The sequence below is a fragment of the Nipponia nippon genome, unplaced genomic scaffold (assembly GCF_047370975.1).
Source record: "Nipponia nippon isolate SJK-2023a ecotype South Korea unplaced genomic scaffold, ASM4737097v1 scaffold_4, whole genome shotgun sequence".
Classification (NCBI taxonomy): Eukaryota; Metazoa; Chordata; class Aves; order Pelecaniformes; family Threskiornithidae; genus Nipponia; species Nipponia nippon.
Genome location: NW_028262358.1, coordinates 20723979 through 20743148, shown reverse-complemented (window position 1 = coordinate 20743148; position 19170 = coordinate 20723979). Strand labels below are relative to the sequence as shown.

Here is a 19170-nt window from a genome sequence, read left to right as displayed (position 1 = left end):
AGAAAGTGCATCATAATAGCAGCATTGATTTTTAGCTGCTTAGTAGACAAAACAAATTGATATGGTTACATTTTGCAATTATTGCTGGTCTGTGTATGTAAATTTATAATAAAAATTAGATACTCAGGGCTCAGAAAGGGCTGAAGCTTTTTTCATTCATTTTTTTAAAGAATGCTTGTTATTTTAAAATAACATCTTTAAACAATTTTAACACTTTCTAACAATTTCTAAGCAATTCTAACACTTTTTAAGAACTCGTGCAGTGCTGTGATATGCCCCACTTCTGAATGCTACGTTCTGCTGTAGCCAGTCCCTAGAGAGGATGCTGACTTGCACTGCAGCTATCGGAAGAAACTGATGACTTCAGTGACCTTCTGGTCTTACAGACTCTCTTCTGGCTGTAGTTATTTTTGTTGTTGAATTCATGCTTGTTTAGGGCCACAATTCTGTTGAAATAAGTGGCAAAGCTTTCTGTATTCGAAGACAGGAAAATCAGCACTATTTTCTGAAAATGGAAACCTTAGAATTTATGTGTTTTTCTCATGATAAGCACGATTTCAGCACCAACTAGTATTTGCTTTAGTATGAACTAACAATATATCCCCTATGTGTTAATTGGATTCCCATCTGCTTGTAACTACTTTAACTATATGTTTTACTGACACTTAGGGGCTCCATCCTGCAGCTGCTCAGCATATGGTAGTCCTATAATCTTCATGGAAACTTTATATACAAAATAGCTATAGGAGGTGTTCTAATTTTTTACTACTTGGATAAGAGCAGCCCTTTTTTTCACCTGTTAATTGCAGAGTGTTTTCCCTAAAAACTGTAGACAGTTATTTTATAAACTTCAAAGACTGTAAATGATCTCCTCAGACTGCTTCCCCAAAACCGTGTATTTGTGGTTCTCTGTCACTGGGCAGATCCATTTGGGCAGATCTGCCCACAGATACAGCATGTGCGCAGGTTGCACAGCTTAGTTTCCTTACTTGTTCCAAAATAAATGAACGTGTTGCCATTGGCAGACCAAGTCTGGCAACAGCAAAGTGGCCTTTTCAGTTCCTTTGGATCACCAACAAAGCCCAACGCTACAATATATTAACATTTTATGTAGTATTTTAATGAGGTATCCAGAGCTAAATTTTGTATTTTAATTTCTAATTTCCAGCTGCCAGCTCATGTTACTTTATCTTTGGCAACAGTTACTTTACCAGTGAATGTTTATGGCCTTCAGCAAGTGTTGAAGAACAGCACATAAACCTCATTGTCCCATCTTGAACTTGAATACATAGAGAAGACAATACAATCCTTTCCTCCCCATTAGCCTATTATATCCTCATAGGATTAACCTGGAGATGTGCCATGAAAAATACAGATATGCTATTCCAGTGCTTCCTTTTATTTAGTAGGTTGTTTAGTTTTTCCTGAGTTTGCATATGTGAGTGTTTTTATCTGGAAACAATCAAATGTGAATTATCCTGGTTTTTTGGAATGCCACTTTGTTATTGTTCACAAAATTAATTGTTGACAAAATTAAGTCCATATTAAAGCTTTTATAACTGCCATGAGAATCCCCAAGTGCAGTTTTTTTGTGTACACTATAAAGGATTGCTAATAAACCTGTACAATTTTGCTAAAAAAAAACGAACAAAAAAACCAAACCAGCAGCCAAGTGGTGTATTTCAGATCACCTGAATTTAAATCATACATGGGTAATGGTTTCAGAGCCCAATCCTGTAAACTGTTAAGCACATGGCTTTATTAATGTGACTGTATTAATATATGTTCATGCTATGTAACTTGATTAAGACTAAAATCTTACATATATCTAACTATTTGAAGGATTAATTCTAATTTATCACATATAATAAGCCAGCAGTTCTGGCTCTTAAGACTTATATTCCCTGTGCCCTATCAAGATTGAGTTTTCCCAACTTGATAAAATTTCCCTGATCTAACCTCGTTACTTAAGAGTTTCAGTTCTATTTTATAGATACTTTCAGTTTTGCCTAGAAGTGCCTTATGGTGGTTTAGCCAAGTCGTGCTCTTACTGGTTTCAACTAAACCTGGAATATTCTTGAAGTGAAAGAACACTATCCCCCTAAGGGATTTAGCTAAGGAGAGTCCTTAACCAAAACGTTAAAATTGCTGTCATTTTTGTAAAGCTCTGGTAGGAGTTCCTAGGCTTTGGTCAGTCACTTGAGCTGACAACAGCAGTCCTCCCCCATGACCCAGCTCTGTGCCCTGTCTGCATTTGCCCCCGGCGCCTGCTTGTCCCTGTGACTTCTCTGGCCTTGCTGCTGCTGCGTCTTCCTCCGCTCCGCTCCTGAGCCAACTCTTGGGACTTCGTCCCACGGTGGGTGCAGCGTTCAGAGGCACGACTGTTGTCTCTGTGCAGCAGGGCTTATTTTGCGGTGCTTCATGCCACAGTGGAATTACCTTGTGCTTGGGCCTTGGAAATCCTGCATGACTTCGGGGGACACAGTGCCTGGGTGGCAGGCTGACCTGGTTGGGGGAAATGTCTGTCAGCTGTACAAGAGCTAAAAAAGACTCATAAAGTGAGGGTTGTAGAAGAGAGGTCAGATGATGGAAGTCGTTGTAAAGCTGTCACATCCTTTCTTTCTGGATGGTAAGTCCCTGCCTCTCCTAGGAACTTCAGTATGTGATCCCAAGCAGAATGAACCTTCATTGATATATGGCTGATTTGTTTATTTTCAGGAGTATAGCGTGAGATAATAGAAGAGAGTTAACAGTTCTCAGTCTGGAAAAAAAAAAACTCCTCAGTGCATCTTCAAACGATAGAGTTACAATATCCTTAACATTTCTGCCAATTTTATGCTGCTGCGACAAGTCAGTATACTGAGTTACTGCTGGTTTAGTCTGCTGAATGTAAGAGAATACTGATCAAAAACAATGTGTGTGGAAATAAGAATTTAAAACGTTAACACAAAAGGACCATAAGCTGAATTTTCATCACTTTGGGATTTTTTTTGCGGATGAATGTTTCTAGTAATTCAGCCTATTACTTTAAACTGGATTTTTTGCCCTGCCTGTCTTTATACAGATCAGATCCCATTCCCAGTTTGGCGATCTCTGCCAGAGAGCCACTGCTGCTTCGTGCTGTCCCAGCTGGACACTGGGCAACTATATTGCTATTCTAAACAACAGGTCGTCGTGTCAAAAAATTGTAGAACGGGATGTCTCTCACACCCTAAAGCTGCTTCGCACATGTGCCAAATACTACTACAACGGAACCCTGGGGCCGGACTGCTGGGATATGAATGCCAAAAGGAAAGACCAACTCAAGTGTACAAATGTGCCTCGCAAATGTACCAAGTACAACGCCGTTTACCAGATCCTTCACTATCTAGTGGACAAGGATTTTCTAAGCCCAAAGACAGCTGACTATGTCTTACCAGCTTTAAAATACAGCATGCTCTTCTCTCCGACTGAGAAAGGGGAAAGCATGATGAGTATTTACCTAGATAACTTTGAGAACTGGAACGCTTCTGATGGTGTAACAACCGTCACAGGGATTGAGTTTGGAATAAAACATCGATTGTTTCAAGATTACCTGTTGATGGATACTGTGTATCCTGCCATAGCCATTGTAATTGTTTTATTAGTTATGTGTGTATACACGAAGTCCATGTTTATCACGCTGATGACTATGTTTGCAATAATTAGTTCCTTGATTATTTCTTATTTTCTCTATCGGGTAGTATTTAATTTTGAGTTCTTTCCATTCATGAATCTCACAGCATTGATTATTCTTGTTGGGATTGGAGCAGATGATGCTTTTGTCTTATGTGATGTCTGGAACTACACAAAATTTGACAAACCTCATGCTGGAACCTCTGAGACAGTGAGCATCACGTTGCAGCACGCTGCTCTTTCCATGTTTGTCACGAGTTTTACTACCGCTGCTGCCTTCTATGCTAATTATGTCAGCAATATCACAGCAATCAGGTGTTTTGGTGTTTATGCCGGCACTGCCATTTTGGTGAATTATGTTTTGATGGTTACCTGGCTACCTGCTGTAGTTGTATTACATGAACGATATCTTCTCAATATTTTCAGTTGCTTTAAGAAACCTCAGCAGAGAGTATATAACAACAAAAACTGCTGGACAGTGTTGTGCCAAATGTTCCACAAGATTATTTTTGCAGTCTCAGAAGCATCCAGGATATTTTTTGAAAAAGTTTTGCCATGCATTGTTATCAAATTTCGATATATTTGGCTTTTCTGGTTCCTTGCCTTAACAATTGGTGGAGCATATATTGTGTGTGTAAATCCAAAGATGAAATTGCCATCATTGGAGCTCTCTGAGTTTCAGGTATTTAGGTCTTCTCACCCATTTGAACGATATGACGCAGAATACAAAAAGCTTTTTATGTTTGAACGTGTCCACCATGGAGAAGAGCTCCACATGCCAATTACAGTAATCTGGGGTGTCACACCGGAGGATAATGGTGACCCTTTAAACCCTAAAAGTAAAGGAAAGCTGCAGCTAGATAGCAGTTTTAGTATCGCTAGCCCAGCTTCACAGGTTTGGATTTTACGTTTCTGTCAGAAGTTAAGAAATCAAACATTTTATTATCAGACTGACGAACAAGACTTCACAAGCTGCTTCATTGAAACATTTAAGCAGTGGATGGAAAATCAAGACTGCGATGAGCCATCTCTTTACCCCTGCTGCAGCCACTGGAGCTTTCCATACAAACAAGAAGTTTTTGAATTATGTATTAAGAGAGCTATAATGGAGCTAGAAAGAAGCACAGGGTACCATTTAGATAGTAAAACCCCAGGGCCTCGCTTTGACCTGAATGACACCATCAGGGCAGTGGTGTTGGAGTTCCAAAGCACCTACCTCTTCACGCTGGCTTATGAGAAAATGCATCAGTTCTACAAAGAGGTGGACTCATGGATTTCGAGTGAGCTTAGTTCTGCTCCTGAAGGTCTTAGCAATGGTTGGTTTGTGAGTAACCTTGAATTTTACGATCTTCAGGACAGTCTTTCTGATGGTACTCTGATTGCCATGGGTCTTTCCGTTGCTGTTGCATTTAGTGTAATGCTTCTTACAACTTGGAATATAATTATAAGCCTCTATGCAATAGTTTCAATAGCTGGAACTATTTTTGTCACTGTAGGTTCTCTGGTTCTTCTTGGATGGGAGCTAAATGTGTTAGAATCTGTCACTATTTCGGTGGCTGTTGGCTTATCTGTCGACTTTGCTGTTCATTACGGGGTGGCTTATCGCTTAGCCCCTGACCCTGACCGAGAGGGAAAAGTCATTTTTTCTTTAAGCCGTATGGGTTCTGCTATTGCAATGGCAGCATTGACTACATTTGTAGCTGGAGCAATGATGATGCCCTCTACAGTGTTGGCATACACACAGCTTGGCACTTTTATGATGCTTATAATGTGCATTAGTTGGGCTTTTGCAACGTTCTTCTTCCAGTGCATGTGCCGATGCCTTGGACCCCAGGGCACTTGCGGCCAGATCCCACTACCAAAAAAACTGCGGTGTAATGCCTTCTCTCAGACCTTTTCAGCAGCCCAAGGAGGCAGAGGTCAAAATAAATCACATCCTGTTAGCAAATATCAGCTGGACTCCAGAAGTCAAAAACCAGAAATGGAGCATGAGCACTATGAGCTCGAGCCTCTGGCGTCACAAACCAGTATCTGTAATCCTGCAGAGAAAGTGACTTATGAAGAAACTCATATCTGCTCAGAGCTCTTCAGCAGCAGGCCCCAAAACCCATGTATGCCTATGCATCCAGCCTATAATAGCGAAGTGAGTAGAAGCATAAAAAATGTTGCTAGTTCAGCTATGCTACAGACATCTATTGACCAACACACCATATGCCCCATTTTCTCTCAAAACAGGCAGTGTAGCTGTCCTGATGCATATAAGCAAGTGGCAGTGAAGTGGAGTCCACACTCATGTCAACAGTTAAGTGACACCTTCTGTTACCAGTGTTCTCCTTCACCGGGAACTGTACAGATCCAAAGCTCTGTAGCTCCTATAAATGCTTTACAGCAAGCTGCCGAAGGTTATGTGCATCCAGTCCAGCATGTCCTCCACTGCAGTTGCCTTCAAGGAAGGCTCAAAAGAACGATGACGCAGAACTCGCTGCCTAAAAATTTTTTCCTCCAGTCTGTGCAACAGTTCCAGGCACATCAACGAATAAATAGGACAGATTCACGTGCTCATCAAAACCCAGAGGAAACCGTAAGAACTGTTCCGAAGGTGATGAGCTCCTCACAGTGTCTCTGCCGAAACGCAGGACCTCTAATAGTGCGTTGCTCTGAATGTGAGAACAGTGTGTCAAATAACCAAAAGGGATTCTGTCAGCAGACAGACATGTGTGATGAAAAGGGTGGTACAGAAGTGAACGGGGTTGAAAGCAAGAAAGCCTCTCTGTCAAAGCAGAAAAAGAAAGCGGAGGGCAAGATAGATCAGCATTCTTTGCAGAATGACCGGGTTTTGAAGGCTGACCAAAATGATAAAAAACATCTGCTGAATAGGTCAGTGAGAGAGGCTCGCTACGAGGGTTGCCGTGAAAATTCGCGCTGTTGTAGCAAGGCTGTCACAGTGAAGTGCAATTCTGTTGACTGTCAAATGCCAAACGTCGAAGCCAATGTGCCTCCTATGTTAATGCGCCCAGAACTTTCCAATGAAAGTTTGTTAATAAAAACACTATAATAAATCTTTGATTTGGCAATCCTGTGTCTTTCTTTTAAAAGTAAGTTTAAAACACTAAAAAGGAAAGTCCTGGATAAATATGAATTATAATTTGCCTTTTGGAATGAAAAATGTATTTTATAGAACAGTAACACTTATACGTTTCATAAAGCCATTACATGTAGTAAAACCTGATGTTGTCCAGAATGTTTTTTTGCTGTAACTCATAAGCTGAATTATGCTTAATTTAGTTTTTGTCCCAGGGCATTAGAGTTTGAATTCTCCTTATAAACCATCTGAAGACATAAAGTGTTACAAAGAAACTCTCCCTTTTCTGAAGCCGGGGCTTGTGAGATCGATAACGTTTGGGGCAGACCGAGTTTGCCACGTTTTCAGAGTACATCATTTACCTTTATTCTGCTGCCGCCTTGGCAGGCTTGTGCGCACCTTGGAGCAGCGGTAGGACTATAGCTGCGTTCATTCACGATTGTCTGAAAGACCAGCTCTGCAGGCTAGCCTGTTTTGGGAATATTTTTAACTATTTATCCTAACAAAACCTAAAGAAAAGCTCTTGGAGGTCAGCAGCACTGGTGCCGCCATTGTTGCCTATCTGTGTATATAGTGCAGTAAAACATTTTAAAATGCCCTTTCTGGCAGTTAGTGCATATACTTTACCATTAAATACCAGAGAATACAGGTGGAAACAACAGTAAGTGAACATTATTTACTTCTCAGTGACGGCAAGAAAAGTATAAATCATGTGTATGACATATGTGTGTATCTAAAATCAGGAGTTAAAAAATTGGGCGTGAAGTGCCTTGCAATACTGAACTTTTTCCCACAAAGTATGGAAATTAGAAGTAAATCTACTGTGGAGAAAGGCATAGTTAACGCACATGTTCTAGACTTACTGTCAGTAGTATCAGATTAAGTCAATTCAAAAGGCTCAAATACATAAATTAAAATATTGTCCTCTGAGTTTTCTTACCCAGAGAAGTTCCAAGATGTAGTTACAAATACTGGGCTAAACCATGTAACCAAGACATTGGATTTCAGACATCGTATTTGTGTAACTACAGGGTTTAGTTAAATGACAGCTGTGGTTTGGTCATGGGAATACTTGCTGGTCTCATCATTCAGGGAGAGTGGATTTGAGAGCTGGAACTGTGTACTGTGCCATAATTGCTATGCACCTTCATGACAAATCTCTCCTCATATAATCGTTTGGTTATGCTGATTATGTTGATTTACAATACACAGATAACAGAAGATAGATTTCATGGACTGATGTGATACCATGTACTTGGTGTGTTATGAATCACTGGAGGAAATGCCTGGCTTTTTCTGTTCTAATGTTCATGTTGAAGGGACGTAGAAGATTAGTATCATACAACAAACGACTTTGGTTTGTCTGGGAGTAGCGATGCTACTGCTTATATATCCCAGTGGCTGGAACAGAATAAGAGGGTGAAATCTACAGAAAAAGCTAAAATAGTTTTACATGGTTTAAAAAGAGTAGCACTCTGTCTTAGCTATAAAATAAAACTCGCTTTTAGTTCTTTTAAAACTCATAACTCAATTTACAGCCAGATTCTTTCTAAATGTTTGTAATGAGAGCAATTCAAGGATTTTCTGTGCACCACAGAGGCCATTAATTATAAAGAGCTAAGACTTGCAGTGCTAGCGATCTAAAGAAATTAAAAAGGAAAAGAAATAAGCTGGGCTGTTGCTGTTGCTATTGTCCATCTTTCTTCGTGACCACTGCACCTGCTCGAGTGTGGTTTCTCTGAGGGGTGTATGTAACATGGTAAGCAATAAATCGTCCTGAAATAAAAACAATGTTATGATAGTTTAATTGACCTGCGGTCAGACCTTGCCAAAGCAGCGTGTAATGCTTATGTAGTGCCTGTCACATCAGCTGTCATTCACAGCTGTGCCTTTGAGACATGGGCCTTAGGAGAGGTCCCCAGCTAAGGCATCTACATAACATAGGACATTGTGAGCTGATGAGCGCAAAAGCGAGGTTTTTTTCTAAGCCAGTTTTCCATAACTGCATTCTGTACAAGGAAACCCCTTTTGACTGCTTATATTAATAACTGTTTTTATAATGGTGAGGTAAGCGATAGAGATTAATGTTGTATTTTCATTATGATTTATATGTTCTTAAAGGCCAGTACAGTGAAAAAAATGAGGCAGATAAGGAGTTGTGATGTAATGTACTCTTAGAAAAGATTAAAATGAGCTAATGTACTTGGCTAGCGAACAGTATCGCTGTTGTATTTGCCTTTTGTGACTTTGCCATTGCCTCCCTGCCAACTGCTTTATTCTTTCCAAATCGCTTAGCTGGACAAGGAGCAATCATTGAAATAAATAAGTTTAATATTTACGTATGTAGCACTGTGTGCATGTGCCATATCTATGTCAATTCATGCATAGACTCTAAAATCTAAGCCAATACAAGTCCTGGAGAGTGGAAGAGAACAGGAGTTGGTTCCAGTGACAGCTGAAGGCTGATGAGGCTATGCATTACTCTATCCCCAGAAAAGTCATGAAAGAGAAAAAAAATTTAATAATAATTAAGTTTTTACAGGCTACTAGGAGCAAGCGAGGAGAGGTGGGATCCTGCTCCACTCCAGGAAATCTTAACAAGGACCATTACATCCTACTGAGACATCTCTCTAAGACTTGCCAATGATTGCCAAGTCCCAAGGGAAGCTGGTGAGCCTAGAATACTCTTAATTTCCATTAACTGCTTTGCTGTCACTGAGGTCCTCCCTTGCATTGGGATCTTACAGGGAATCTGGATGCGTGCGCGCCATGCTGGCTAAGTGGGGTGCTTCTTTTGTAGGCTGCCCACTTGGGGTAAGGGCCCTACCACTGGCACTGGCTAGCGCTTCCTCCGAGAAGTGACAGGGTCCTGGCTTTAGAAGATGTAGAGCTTTATTTCTATGGATAACCCATGCTGGAGTATTTACCAAATTGGGCAGGGTATTTGGTAATTGTTCTGGCAGTGATGACGTGTGTAGCTTGAGACATGACAGACAAGCTTTCTGCCTTTTCAAAGTCTAGGATTTACCGTAACTTGTACGTGCAGTGAGTCTTTAAGGTGACATCTCTTTGATTATCCCAGGGAGGAAAGAGAGACTTTACGTGGGAAGACAGTGGTCTGTTTGTGGCTCTGAAGTTGCTAGTACACTTTCTTCAGGAATAAAGAATACAAACCAGAATCTTCCTGGGAGTGGGACTTGCATCTGAGACCAACTCTCTCAAATTCACCTCACCCAGGGAAAAAAAAATTATATTTAAAATGTTAGATACCTTAGTTATCTGTATTGTCCTTAGGGTTGGTGTTTTTCAGATTACAATTGCATTTATAGTGTGGGTAATACAGTGATTAGTTTAACAAAAAATAATACAATAATTTACAATAAGTCCTTCAAAATATTACACCAGGCTCAATTTATAATTGCTCTGGATTCAGCTCTCTTATACAAAGTATTGGTAGATGGGTAGGTAGCTGGTATAGTAACATAAAGGTCTTTTTTTAAGTTACTATTTCATTGTTTGTATTTTTTAAGAAAATTAAAATCCATCTTTTTACAATCACCTGCAGTCACTTTAATTTGATCTTTTTTAACTAATGTGGGAGAATTGCTTTGAAATGCTTTGGAATAGGAACACCTCTAATTTTGCCAGATGGAGCCCTGGCAGTCAGTCCAAGAGAGCTCTAAAAATACAGGTTGACAAATGACAAAAATTTTAGCACTGTAAGAAATGTCAAACATGATCAAAATTGAATATATTTTATTTATATAGAGAATGTTATACTACTTAATATAGGTAGCAGATGGGTGATTCAGGCCAAAATCACACTGACTTCATTGAATCCGACCTTAAATTTTTTCCACATGCTGGCAAGCTATATTAAATTTTACTTCTGCCAATAATATCTGAAGTGCCTATACATCTAGCGTTTCATTTATGATGGTGAGTTGGGACACCGTCCTACTAAGTATTGCGTATTACCACAGTGTGAAACAACACTTGCCTTTGCAAAAAAAAGCTCAGTCTATATAAATAAGAGAGGCTGGAAGAAAGGTAATAGCTTCTCGGAGTTCATAACAGATCTCCGCAGACTCCTGAATCTGGATTCAGTGTCACTATCGCAGAACTACCCTCACTTTAATGTTATTATCCTTTTACTGTTTATTCTGTACATAATATTGGTCTGGCATCAGTCATTCCACCTCTGTATATCTCACCGGTTCACTCGCTTTATCAGAATAAGGTCTCTGAGGTCTGGAGAGCCTGTAAAATAGATCATGCACAGCTTAGAGAGGCTGCAGTTTTTAGGTATTACTGTGCTATAACTTCTGAATACTAAGTAGTCTTACACACCAAGGACTCTTGACTTTGCTGTTTCCCTTTACTTGGCAGCTTCTATTCCAAGTGTTTTTCCTAAGGTCTCCACTTTAGAAAGTTGCATAGACTCAGGTGCTTCCTGGAGACAAGTAATTTTTGGTTGATTCCTGAAATGTATTAAAGGTAATATGTCCAACTTGGGTGTGGATTCCATTTTTTAGGTTTTGATAAATGTCACTTTACTTGCAAATAGATAGACGTATTCCAGAGGAGCAGCTGGTTGTTGCTTTTATTTAAATCCTGTTGGTTAAAAATGTATGTTGAGTCTAGTTCCCAAACTGTTAAAGTTAATGAAAACTGGTGCTGATTTGTCTTCTTAAAAGCAGCAGGGATAACACTTGCTCTCTTTCTGTGGGCTGGGCACAACGATGGTAGTCCATCAGCTTCAGTAGAAGCTGAACTCTTCCAGCAATGCATCTTTAGAGCAGATGGATGGCTTTGCTTTGAGGCCTAAGCAAATTTTCTTAAACCCTTGTAAAGCCTTAACCAAAATTGTCTGTAGATTTATCTTAGTAGCAATTCTAGCACGTTTCTCTGTGGCTTAGGAAAGGAGCAGATTATTCATAACTGACTCTTTAGTAATGCTGGCTATATCACAGTGCCCTGATCCTCGGAAGACAGTATGATTAAAATATAAACTGAGTAACATCAGACCCTTAAAAATTTGACCTAAGCCGTGTCTTTTGCATACAAGAATATTTTTAAAATATTATTCAATAATAGGAAATGTCATAGTTTAAATTTTAAGATGGATGATGTGCTGAGATTATTACTGAGTTTACGTATATTTGAAGTCATTTTCAGGACAAATGAAGGACACGTAAGGACAGCTTGGCTTGGGATGACTGACGAGATGGCACCTCTGGTTGTCTGTCCTCACCCAACCCTAGCAGCAGGTCGCCTGCAACCACCTTGCTGTAAGGGCAGCATTCAGGAGCTGACAGGAGCAGCCAGGTGCCTGCAGCGTGGGGGGAGCAGAGGGGCAGTAACTGCATCAGCCGCCCCTTCTCCCCTTCCCTCACCGGTGAAGTTCTTCGTTTTGTAACAAAAAAAAACCCTTCTGTGTGTTGCATGCTGGGACAATAATTCAACTCTCACTTTAATGGTATAAATCAAAAGTTAATTGGAGTTACTGGAGCTGTGTTGGTATAAGGAGAGGTAGCACAACTGCTGAGTTCTTGGCTCATAAAAATTCCTAGTACACTTTAGTGTTTGGTCCTAAATCCATTGTTGAAGAGGGATGTTTATGTGCAAAAGCAGAACCCATGGATGTCCTTACAGTCCAGGTAAAAATGGACAGAAATAGCCATGTGAACTCAGTACTGAAAAGATTGCCAGCACAGGGAGATGGGTTTAGCAGTGCTTTGAGTGGAGAATTCTATTGGTGCCATCCTGCAGTAGAAGGTCAGATACTCTCCTTCACTTTTTTTAAAAAAAATAGTCTGGTTAAATATATATTTTAAAATCTGTGTTTTTAAAATTTATGTTTTAAATATCTATTTTATAATATATGATAGTATTATCCCAAATATTTTCCAAGTGATTTGATATGGCATGACTGAACATCAAACCTTTTTCCTCATATATGCTCTTTTCAATCTGACAGAACCTGAACTGATGGCTGTCATAGCAGCAAAGCTGTCCGAGACCCTTATTCACCCTTTCTTCTATTCTGTGTTCTTAGTTAGGGTTCTGTCTCATCTGAATCTAAAATTTTGGGCTTTTCTTAGATGCCCTCACAGCTTGATTTCTTTCCTGACATAGTACTGAAACAGTTAAGTGCCACATGTAGCTCATTTTGACATTAATATACACTAAAGCTAACCAGTTTTCCCTGTATTTCATGTATTCATAAAACTGCATGTAGCAGGCCTTCCTCTCCTTTTATGTTGATTCCCGTTTTTCGTGAGTTTTTGAAATACAGCTTGTAGCATAATCTCTTTGATCCTTTCTTATTAGAGAGCTTTATTTATATTTGGGGAGTTTAATATGTCAGCTTTTTAACACTTCACAGCAGTATTACACTACTAAATAGGGCAGAAATAGTACTGTGTTACACTGACACTAGTTTGAATACTGCTAGCAGTAGGTAGTTACATGATTTGGAGGTGTTTTGTTTGGTGTAGCACTGGAAGAGTATAATCTTCACAAAGACAGATGGGCGTTATGAACTTCGTAACATAAATGACAGATAACGACTTACTCTCATCTTCTTTGGCGTAGCATTATCTTCACACAAAGAAACTTAAAAGAAGTAATTCAGGAAGTATTAAGCAAAACAACGTAAAATTGAAAAATGCTAGGATTACAGTGGCTTGCCAGGAGGTAATCTCTGCTACTTTCTCAATTCTATAAGGACTTTTTAAACCACCTAGCTTAATATGTCCCAGGTGAACAACATGCTGTTGTTGAGTGAGAATTCAAGAAACTGTCCTCTGATACCTTTAGATGGTATCACTTTCCAGAGGAGTTTGAATATGTGAAATAACAGCACTGGGGAAAGATACCTTACCAAAATAAGGTGTTGTAATGAAGACTATCATTCAAGTGTTACTTGACCTGGCATTTTCATCATTTGCAGCTGAGAAGCAATATGGGACTTAAACTAATATATTTTAACTGCAAGATACACTAGCCCATGCGCAAGAATTGGAGACAGCTCAGTAGGTGCGCTGGATAACTTAGATATATAACCTTCAATTAGCCTCGTTAAGACAGAGCTGGGGAGAGAGAAAGAGGTACACCAAATCCTTATTTGTGTTGAAATGTTCTTGTACACAATACAGGGGGAATAAATGTCTTGAAAATGTGTGTAAACCACAGTATTTGAGACTACAAGAACTTTTATGATCTCAGAGTAATAAGCATGAAACGGAGTTGCAAACAATAGCATGTAAAAGGTGACTGGTGTTTAATTAGGGAATTGTAAACTTCTATGCATTTAAAATCGGTGGTATTTGATAAGGACGCATTCCATGAACCTGCAATAAATACTGATACTTGTTCAAGATGACCAGTAACTTAGTATGTCCAAATAGTTTTTAGTGCTACAACTCTGATGTACCCCACTTGGCATCTATTATACAGGTTCACAGGTACCTCAGTGCAGCGAATTTGGCTGTTGCCAGTCAGGACTTTGGGTGGAGACTGAACTGCCTCCTGTATGAGCAGCTCAAAACTGAGACCATCTTGTAAAAGCAGAATGTGAGTACGCCTGTTAGGCTTTTGCCAGATACTGGTTTGTTATGGGCAACGGAGGAGGGAGGTTGAAATCTGTACTTGTGTTTGTCCCCTGAATAAAGAAGCTGATAACTTTGACCAGCATAGGTGTTTCAAAATTCAAAAGGTGAATGAAGACCATGCTGCGTACATGTAGCTGAAACTGTGTGTGTGTGCTTGGATTCTTTGGTGTTCCAAATACATACTTGGATTTTTGTACTAAGAAGTTACTGACATTCAAACTGATTGTTTAATTTTTCACTTTGCCCTGGTTAAGTGTAAAAAGTGGCCTGGTCTGTTTCTGTTTTGGTGCTCCGAAAGAAACACTATGCTCTTATGTTTAAATTAATATTTATTTTAAATATATAAAATCTAGAATAATATGCCCCAGTCTTAAACTCCTATTATTATAAACTCATGTTTAATATTATCATTACTTCAGTATTTTTATAAATGGTCCAGCACAGTAGGGACATATAAACTCCCTTTTCATTTACCGTTTTTAGTACTTCATGATTGTATTTCATGATGCCTTTAAATTAATGAATTTGAAATGCTAGGCCTGGATGCATAGATGATTCAAAGTACCTACAGCTAGCTTTAAAACTGCTTAAAACAACTGGGGAAAAAAAAAAGGCAAAACAGTTTTCTTATAATAGTAAAACAGAAGCCCAATATACTTCATTCCTAGCGAGTCTGTATACACATGCCTCATGTCTAGCTTGCCTTTTTCCCAACCCTCCTTTCAAGACTACCTCCACCCTTGTTCTGTCAAATTCTCCTTTCCAGCTCAGCTCTGGTTTCCTTGCAGTGTCTGAACATGTATCCTAAAGGATGAGAGCTGGTTATCATACTGCAAGGGCCCAACCAGTTCGGAGGGGCTGCAATTGTGCCATTGTGTGCCTGCTTTTTAAGCGTATGTTCCCAGACACAGAGCTTGAATAAGACCCACTATTATATCTCGCCTAGTTCTCTGACCACGAAGGAGTGATTGATCTCAAGCAGCAGAGCAGGTGTGATGGCCTATGCAGCAGGGGGGCACTGGGCCATGCAATCCCTGAGGATTAGTCTCCAGTCATAAGAATTCTCAGCAATTTATCCTTCTGATATTAGGTCTAAGTTTGCCTTTTGTCCATTGTCATTGCGCTGCTCTGCAAGTTATTCCCCCTCCTTTGGGCAACCGAGAGCGGCTCCCTCCTGGTGCTTGCGTTCCTCAAATCCTTGCAGTTGCTGCTGCATGCAAAGAGGCCCTGCTGAGGAAGGAGCCCCTGCTGCTTGTGTACAACCTTGTTGGAGCCCCTTGTCAGTGAGGGAGAACTGGCGTGATTCATTTATTTAAGTGGCCTTGCCCCAAAGATAGCTATTGTTTGTATTGTAGCCTTCTCTGCCACCTGGGGACTGGGAACAGGGCAGGGGCAGTGTGAGCTTCTGAGGTGGACTGTAAATCTAAGGGCTGTGGATTTAAACCTGTTTTGTCTTCTGACTATGCAAGAGCTCAGAAATCATCCTGACATCTAACATTTGCTGTCTCACTCCTGTTTTTTGACACACTTTCTCCTGAAAAGCCTGATTGATGTGAAACCCTGCTGGAGTCTTCAGCTTTCACGCTTGCTCTGGTTTCACATTGTTGTATTTTAAGATTAGGAGAGCAGAAATTCGTGTCAGATGTTGTTGCTGCTAGGATCTTCCCCCTTCCCTCCACCCAAGTCTGTGCTATCTGGAAATGGGTCCACCCTTCCTTAGGAAACCCAGACAGTGAGGAAGCCACAGCCTCTTCGTGTTTTCACATTTAGGTGTGCCTGACTGAATGTTGATTTCCTCAAAGCTGTCGCAACTCTCAGATTGGTTTGTTTTTACTTCAGAGGATCTGAAGTCGTATCTCAGTGTATTGAACGAGACGCAACTCTTGCTTGTAACTTCTCGTACAGTGGGAGGGGAAATGGGGAAGCCAAACTGGAACCCTGTCCATTCTGAAGACTCATTCTCAATCTCTTCCATCCCTTCTCTATAGGACAGTGGCTGATCTGTAATTGATGATCTGAAACTGAGAATTTGGCTCCCAGCTACCAAGTTTTGCCATATACTGAATTAGTTCAGTAAAGTGAGATCTGAGAGCTCCAGCCTGCCTGAGTATGGATGCAGCAGACAATAAGTAGCCAGCACCTGGAGCTGACTGCTGCCGTGTAGAAAAGGCACGTGCATCCTGGCCTGTGGTGTCCAGACTGAAATCCCTCTGTTCTCACTGGAGAAAACCTCCAAATTAAATGTGGGACAGGAAGCTACTGACTCCGTAATAGCAATCTGAGACATGCTCCCGCTGTCTTCTTCAGACATTCAATCCAGGTGCAACCTTCTGGAGGCACCTGTGTCTCTTCCCAGTGACTGTCCAGAGAGCCCGACATCCTAATTTAGGAGCAGTGAATTGTACCTAACTTGGAACATCACCATCTGAAGGTTTTGAGGAGTTGCAGTGTCTTTTTGGCTAACAATGCAGTATAGTCTTTCTTTCTTTCTTTCCTGTTAACTAATGTAGAAGCGGATTGAAACCTGAAACTGGAATAACCTGCAAAAGTTGGACAAGCACAGGAACAGGTGAAATATTTCTTTCCTCTTTGAGGTGACAAGCTTGGCAAAGGGGCTACTTCGCTTCCATGAATCTTTTTATTTGACCAGACAAAGGAAAGGGTTGACAGCATTACCTGAGATACTTGCCCTGCCCCCCTTAGCCACCAAAGGAATCAAGCTGGGACAACACAAGCTCTGGCCTGGCTTATTTATCTTGCCTGCAGTACTAAAGCTACGGCCTGTATCTCTGTGCTGTTCTGTGGTCTGCAATAGGAAATTAAGCCATAAACCAATGTTGACTTCTGTTGGAAGTCATCCTATACAATAGTCTTTAGTAGTTGCCTTTTAGGGACAGAGCACCTCCTTTTCTAGGTAACTGGTTACCTGTTTCATGATAGGGTAGAATCAGTGGTTACGGTAGTCCCTGGGCCTAGTGCTCTAAGCCCAGCTCTTGTCTCTTGTCTTCCCCATGCTGATGCTTTAAATCCAGTTCATATTCTTGCTAACAGTCAGCCATCAGCTGTGTGCTGGCTTGGGAAAGCTTAATTCAGTTGACTAACAATCTATTGTTGCCACTTGTTTGTTTGTGTAGGTTTTAAAAGGAAAAGGCGTGGGTTTTAGTTTATGGCAGCAGACGGCACTCACCCAGGACACCTGGTAATACTTCTTTGTATGCACTATGCATATTAATAAAAAAAGTTATAAATCTTGTGTGCTTTTTGTAAACTAAAATACTGGATTTCCAGTTCAGAGTCTTCCAGTATGTAAATATAGAGGCCAGGAAATACAGGTGATCTACTCTTGCTCTTACAGATAAGCAGTTTTCTTGCAAAACTCTGTACTTACACGTAGGAGCCATCATTTGATTTAGGTTTTGAACAAACCCTCTCTGACCCTGGAATTTACAGTCATCCTTTCTTGTAAAAAGAAATGAAGTGAGTAATTTCCAGTGGGAAACAGTTTTTCTGGTAATGTTCTGGCATCATATACATATATGTAAGTGTGTGTATAAAAATATAAAATAAATCAGCAGGCATAAACCCAGATTTCTTTAAAGGTTAAATCTGGTCATAAAGGTTGAGGCTGTTTTAAAAAAAAACCAAAAAACTTGTTCTTACAGTGTTTGCTTACGGTGTTTAGGCCAGCTGAAGCTTTGAGACACATCAGCATACTTTACTTGAGGAAGCTGAGGTTTACATTAGTTTCTAAAAATGTAAGCTTTCACTTCCAGCTTTCTAAGAAAGTTTGGCCATTCTTCCCTTACACAGCATCTGGCCACATTATGCCAATTCATTCATCATCTCTGGACTGTGTTACTGCGATTTGTTGTATCTAAAGCTGGGTTTGAAGATGATGCACGGATTTCAGTGGGGACAGCATGTCTTCAGGCCACAGTGGGCATCTAAAGCCTGCTCTCTGCTGCTTCCCATTTAGTTTCAATACCAATTTAAGGCACTGATCTAGTTTTCAAATCAATAAATGGATCAGCCACATTAGAAGCTGAATATTAATCTGTGTATGACTGTGACTGCTGCATTCTTGTAGTACCATACCAGACACAGCCTAGACATACCCGTTTTCTTGACGATTGACAAGGAAAAACCTCTCAAAAGATATTAGATGAATCTAGAATCAGAACTCCTTGAGGATACATTTCAGAGCTTCCTTAGAAAGCCTTTTTATACATGGGTACTTAAATTGCAAACTTTATTCTTGTATCTCTAAATCTTTTCCCACCTGCCCTTTCTCTGCTGAAATATTACCCCAATGAACGTTGGACCTTCAAGAGGGAAGACTGCCAGGCACTACATGGTATTTGCTTCATTTCTGCAATATTACAGATAGGGCAACAGTGAAAAGAATGACAAAATAAGGTAGGTAGTGTGGTTGTCCAGCATTTATAGTTTTGTGTTGCTTCTGCAGCCTTTTGTGGATGTTCCAGGATTTACAGATAAATAAGGTCAACTCTGGAAGGCAAGGTTATTACCAGAGAGGAATAGATACAAGAATTAAGGAGAGCCAGGTAATTAATACACATATTATCTACTCCTGATTCAGAATTTGCACAGCTCCAGGAGAAGGTACCATCTCATAAATTACATTTCCACTGTGATTGCATGATTCTTCCTATTAAAAATTTTGTATGAAATAAAAAGACAAGCTTAATTCTCAGATGATGGGTTAAATCTACAGCACTGGCAGCCAGATATATCCTTCTTCTGCCTGGTAAATAAAGCAGAGACAGAACTAGCCACTCAGAGGTGTATTTACTATTG

At 40.2% G+C, this 19170-nt stretch overlaps 1 protein-coding gene across 4 annotated transcripts in view; it reads left to right on the top strand.

The window, feature by feature from the left end:
• The window catches only part of DISP1 (dispatched RND transporter family member 1), a 92998-nt gene extending 86115 nt beyond the window's left edge, over positions 1–6883 (top strand). For all 4 annotated transcript variants that reach the window (XM_087776310.1, XM_087776312.1, XM_087776309.1 and 1 more), the window contains exon 8: positions 3065–6883. In XM_087776310.1, coding sequence (XP_087632436.1) covers positions 3065–6709 — 3645 coding nt within the window. In that variant the 3' untranslated portion in view covers positions 6710–6883. The remainder of the gene's footprint in view (positions 1–3064) is intronic.
• Positions 6884–19170: the final 12287 nt, after the last annotated feature.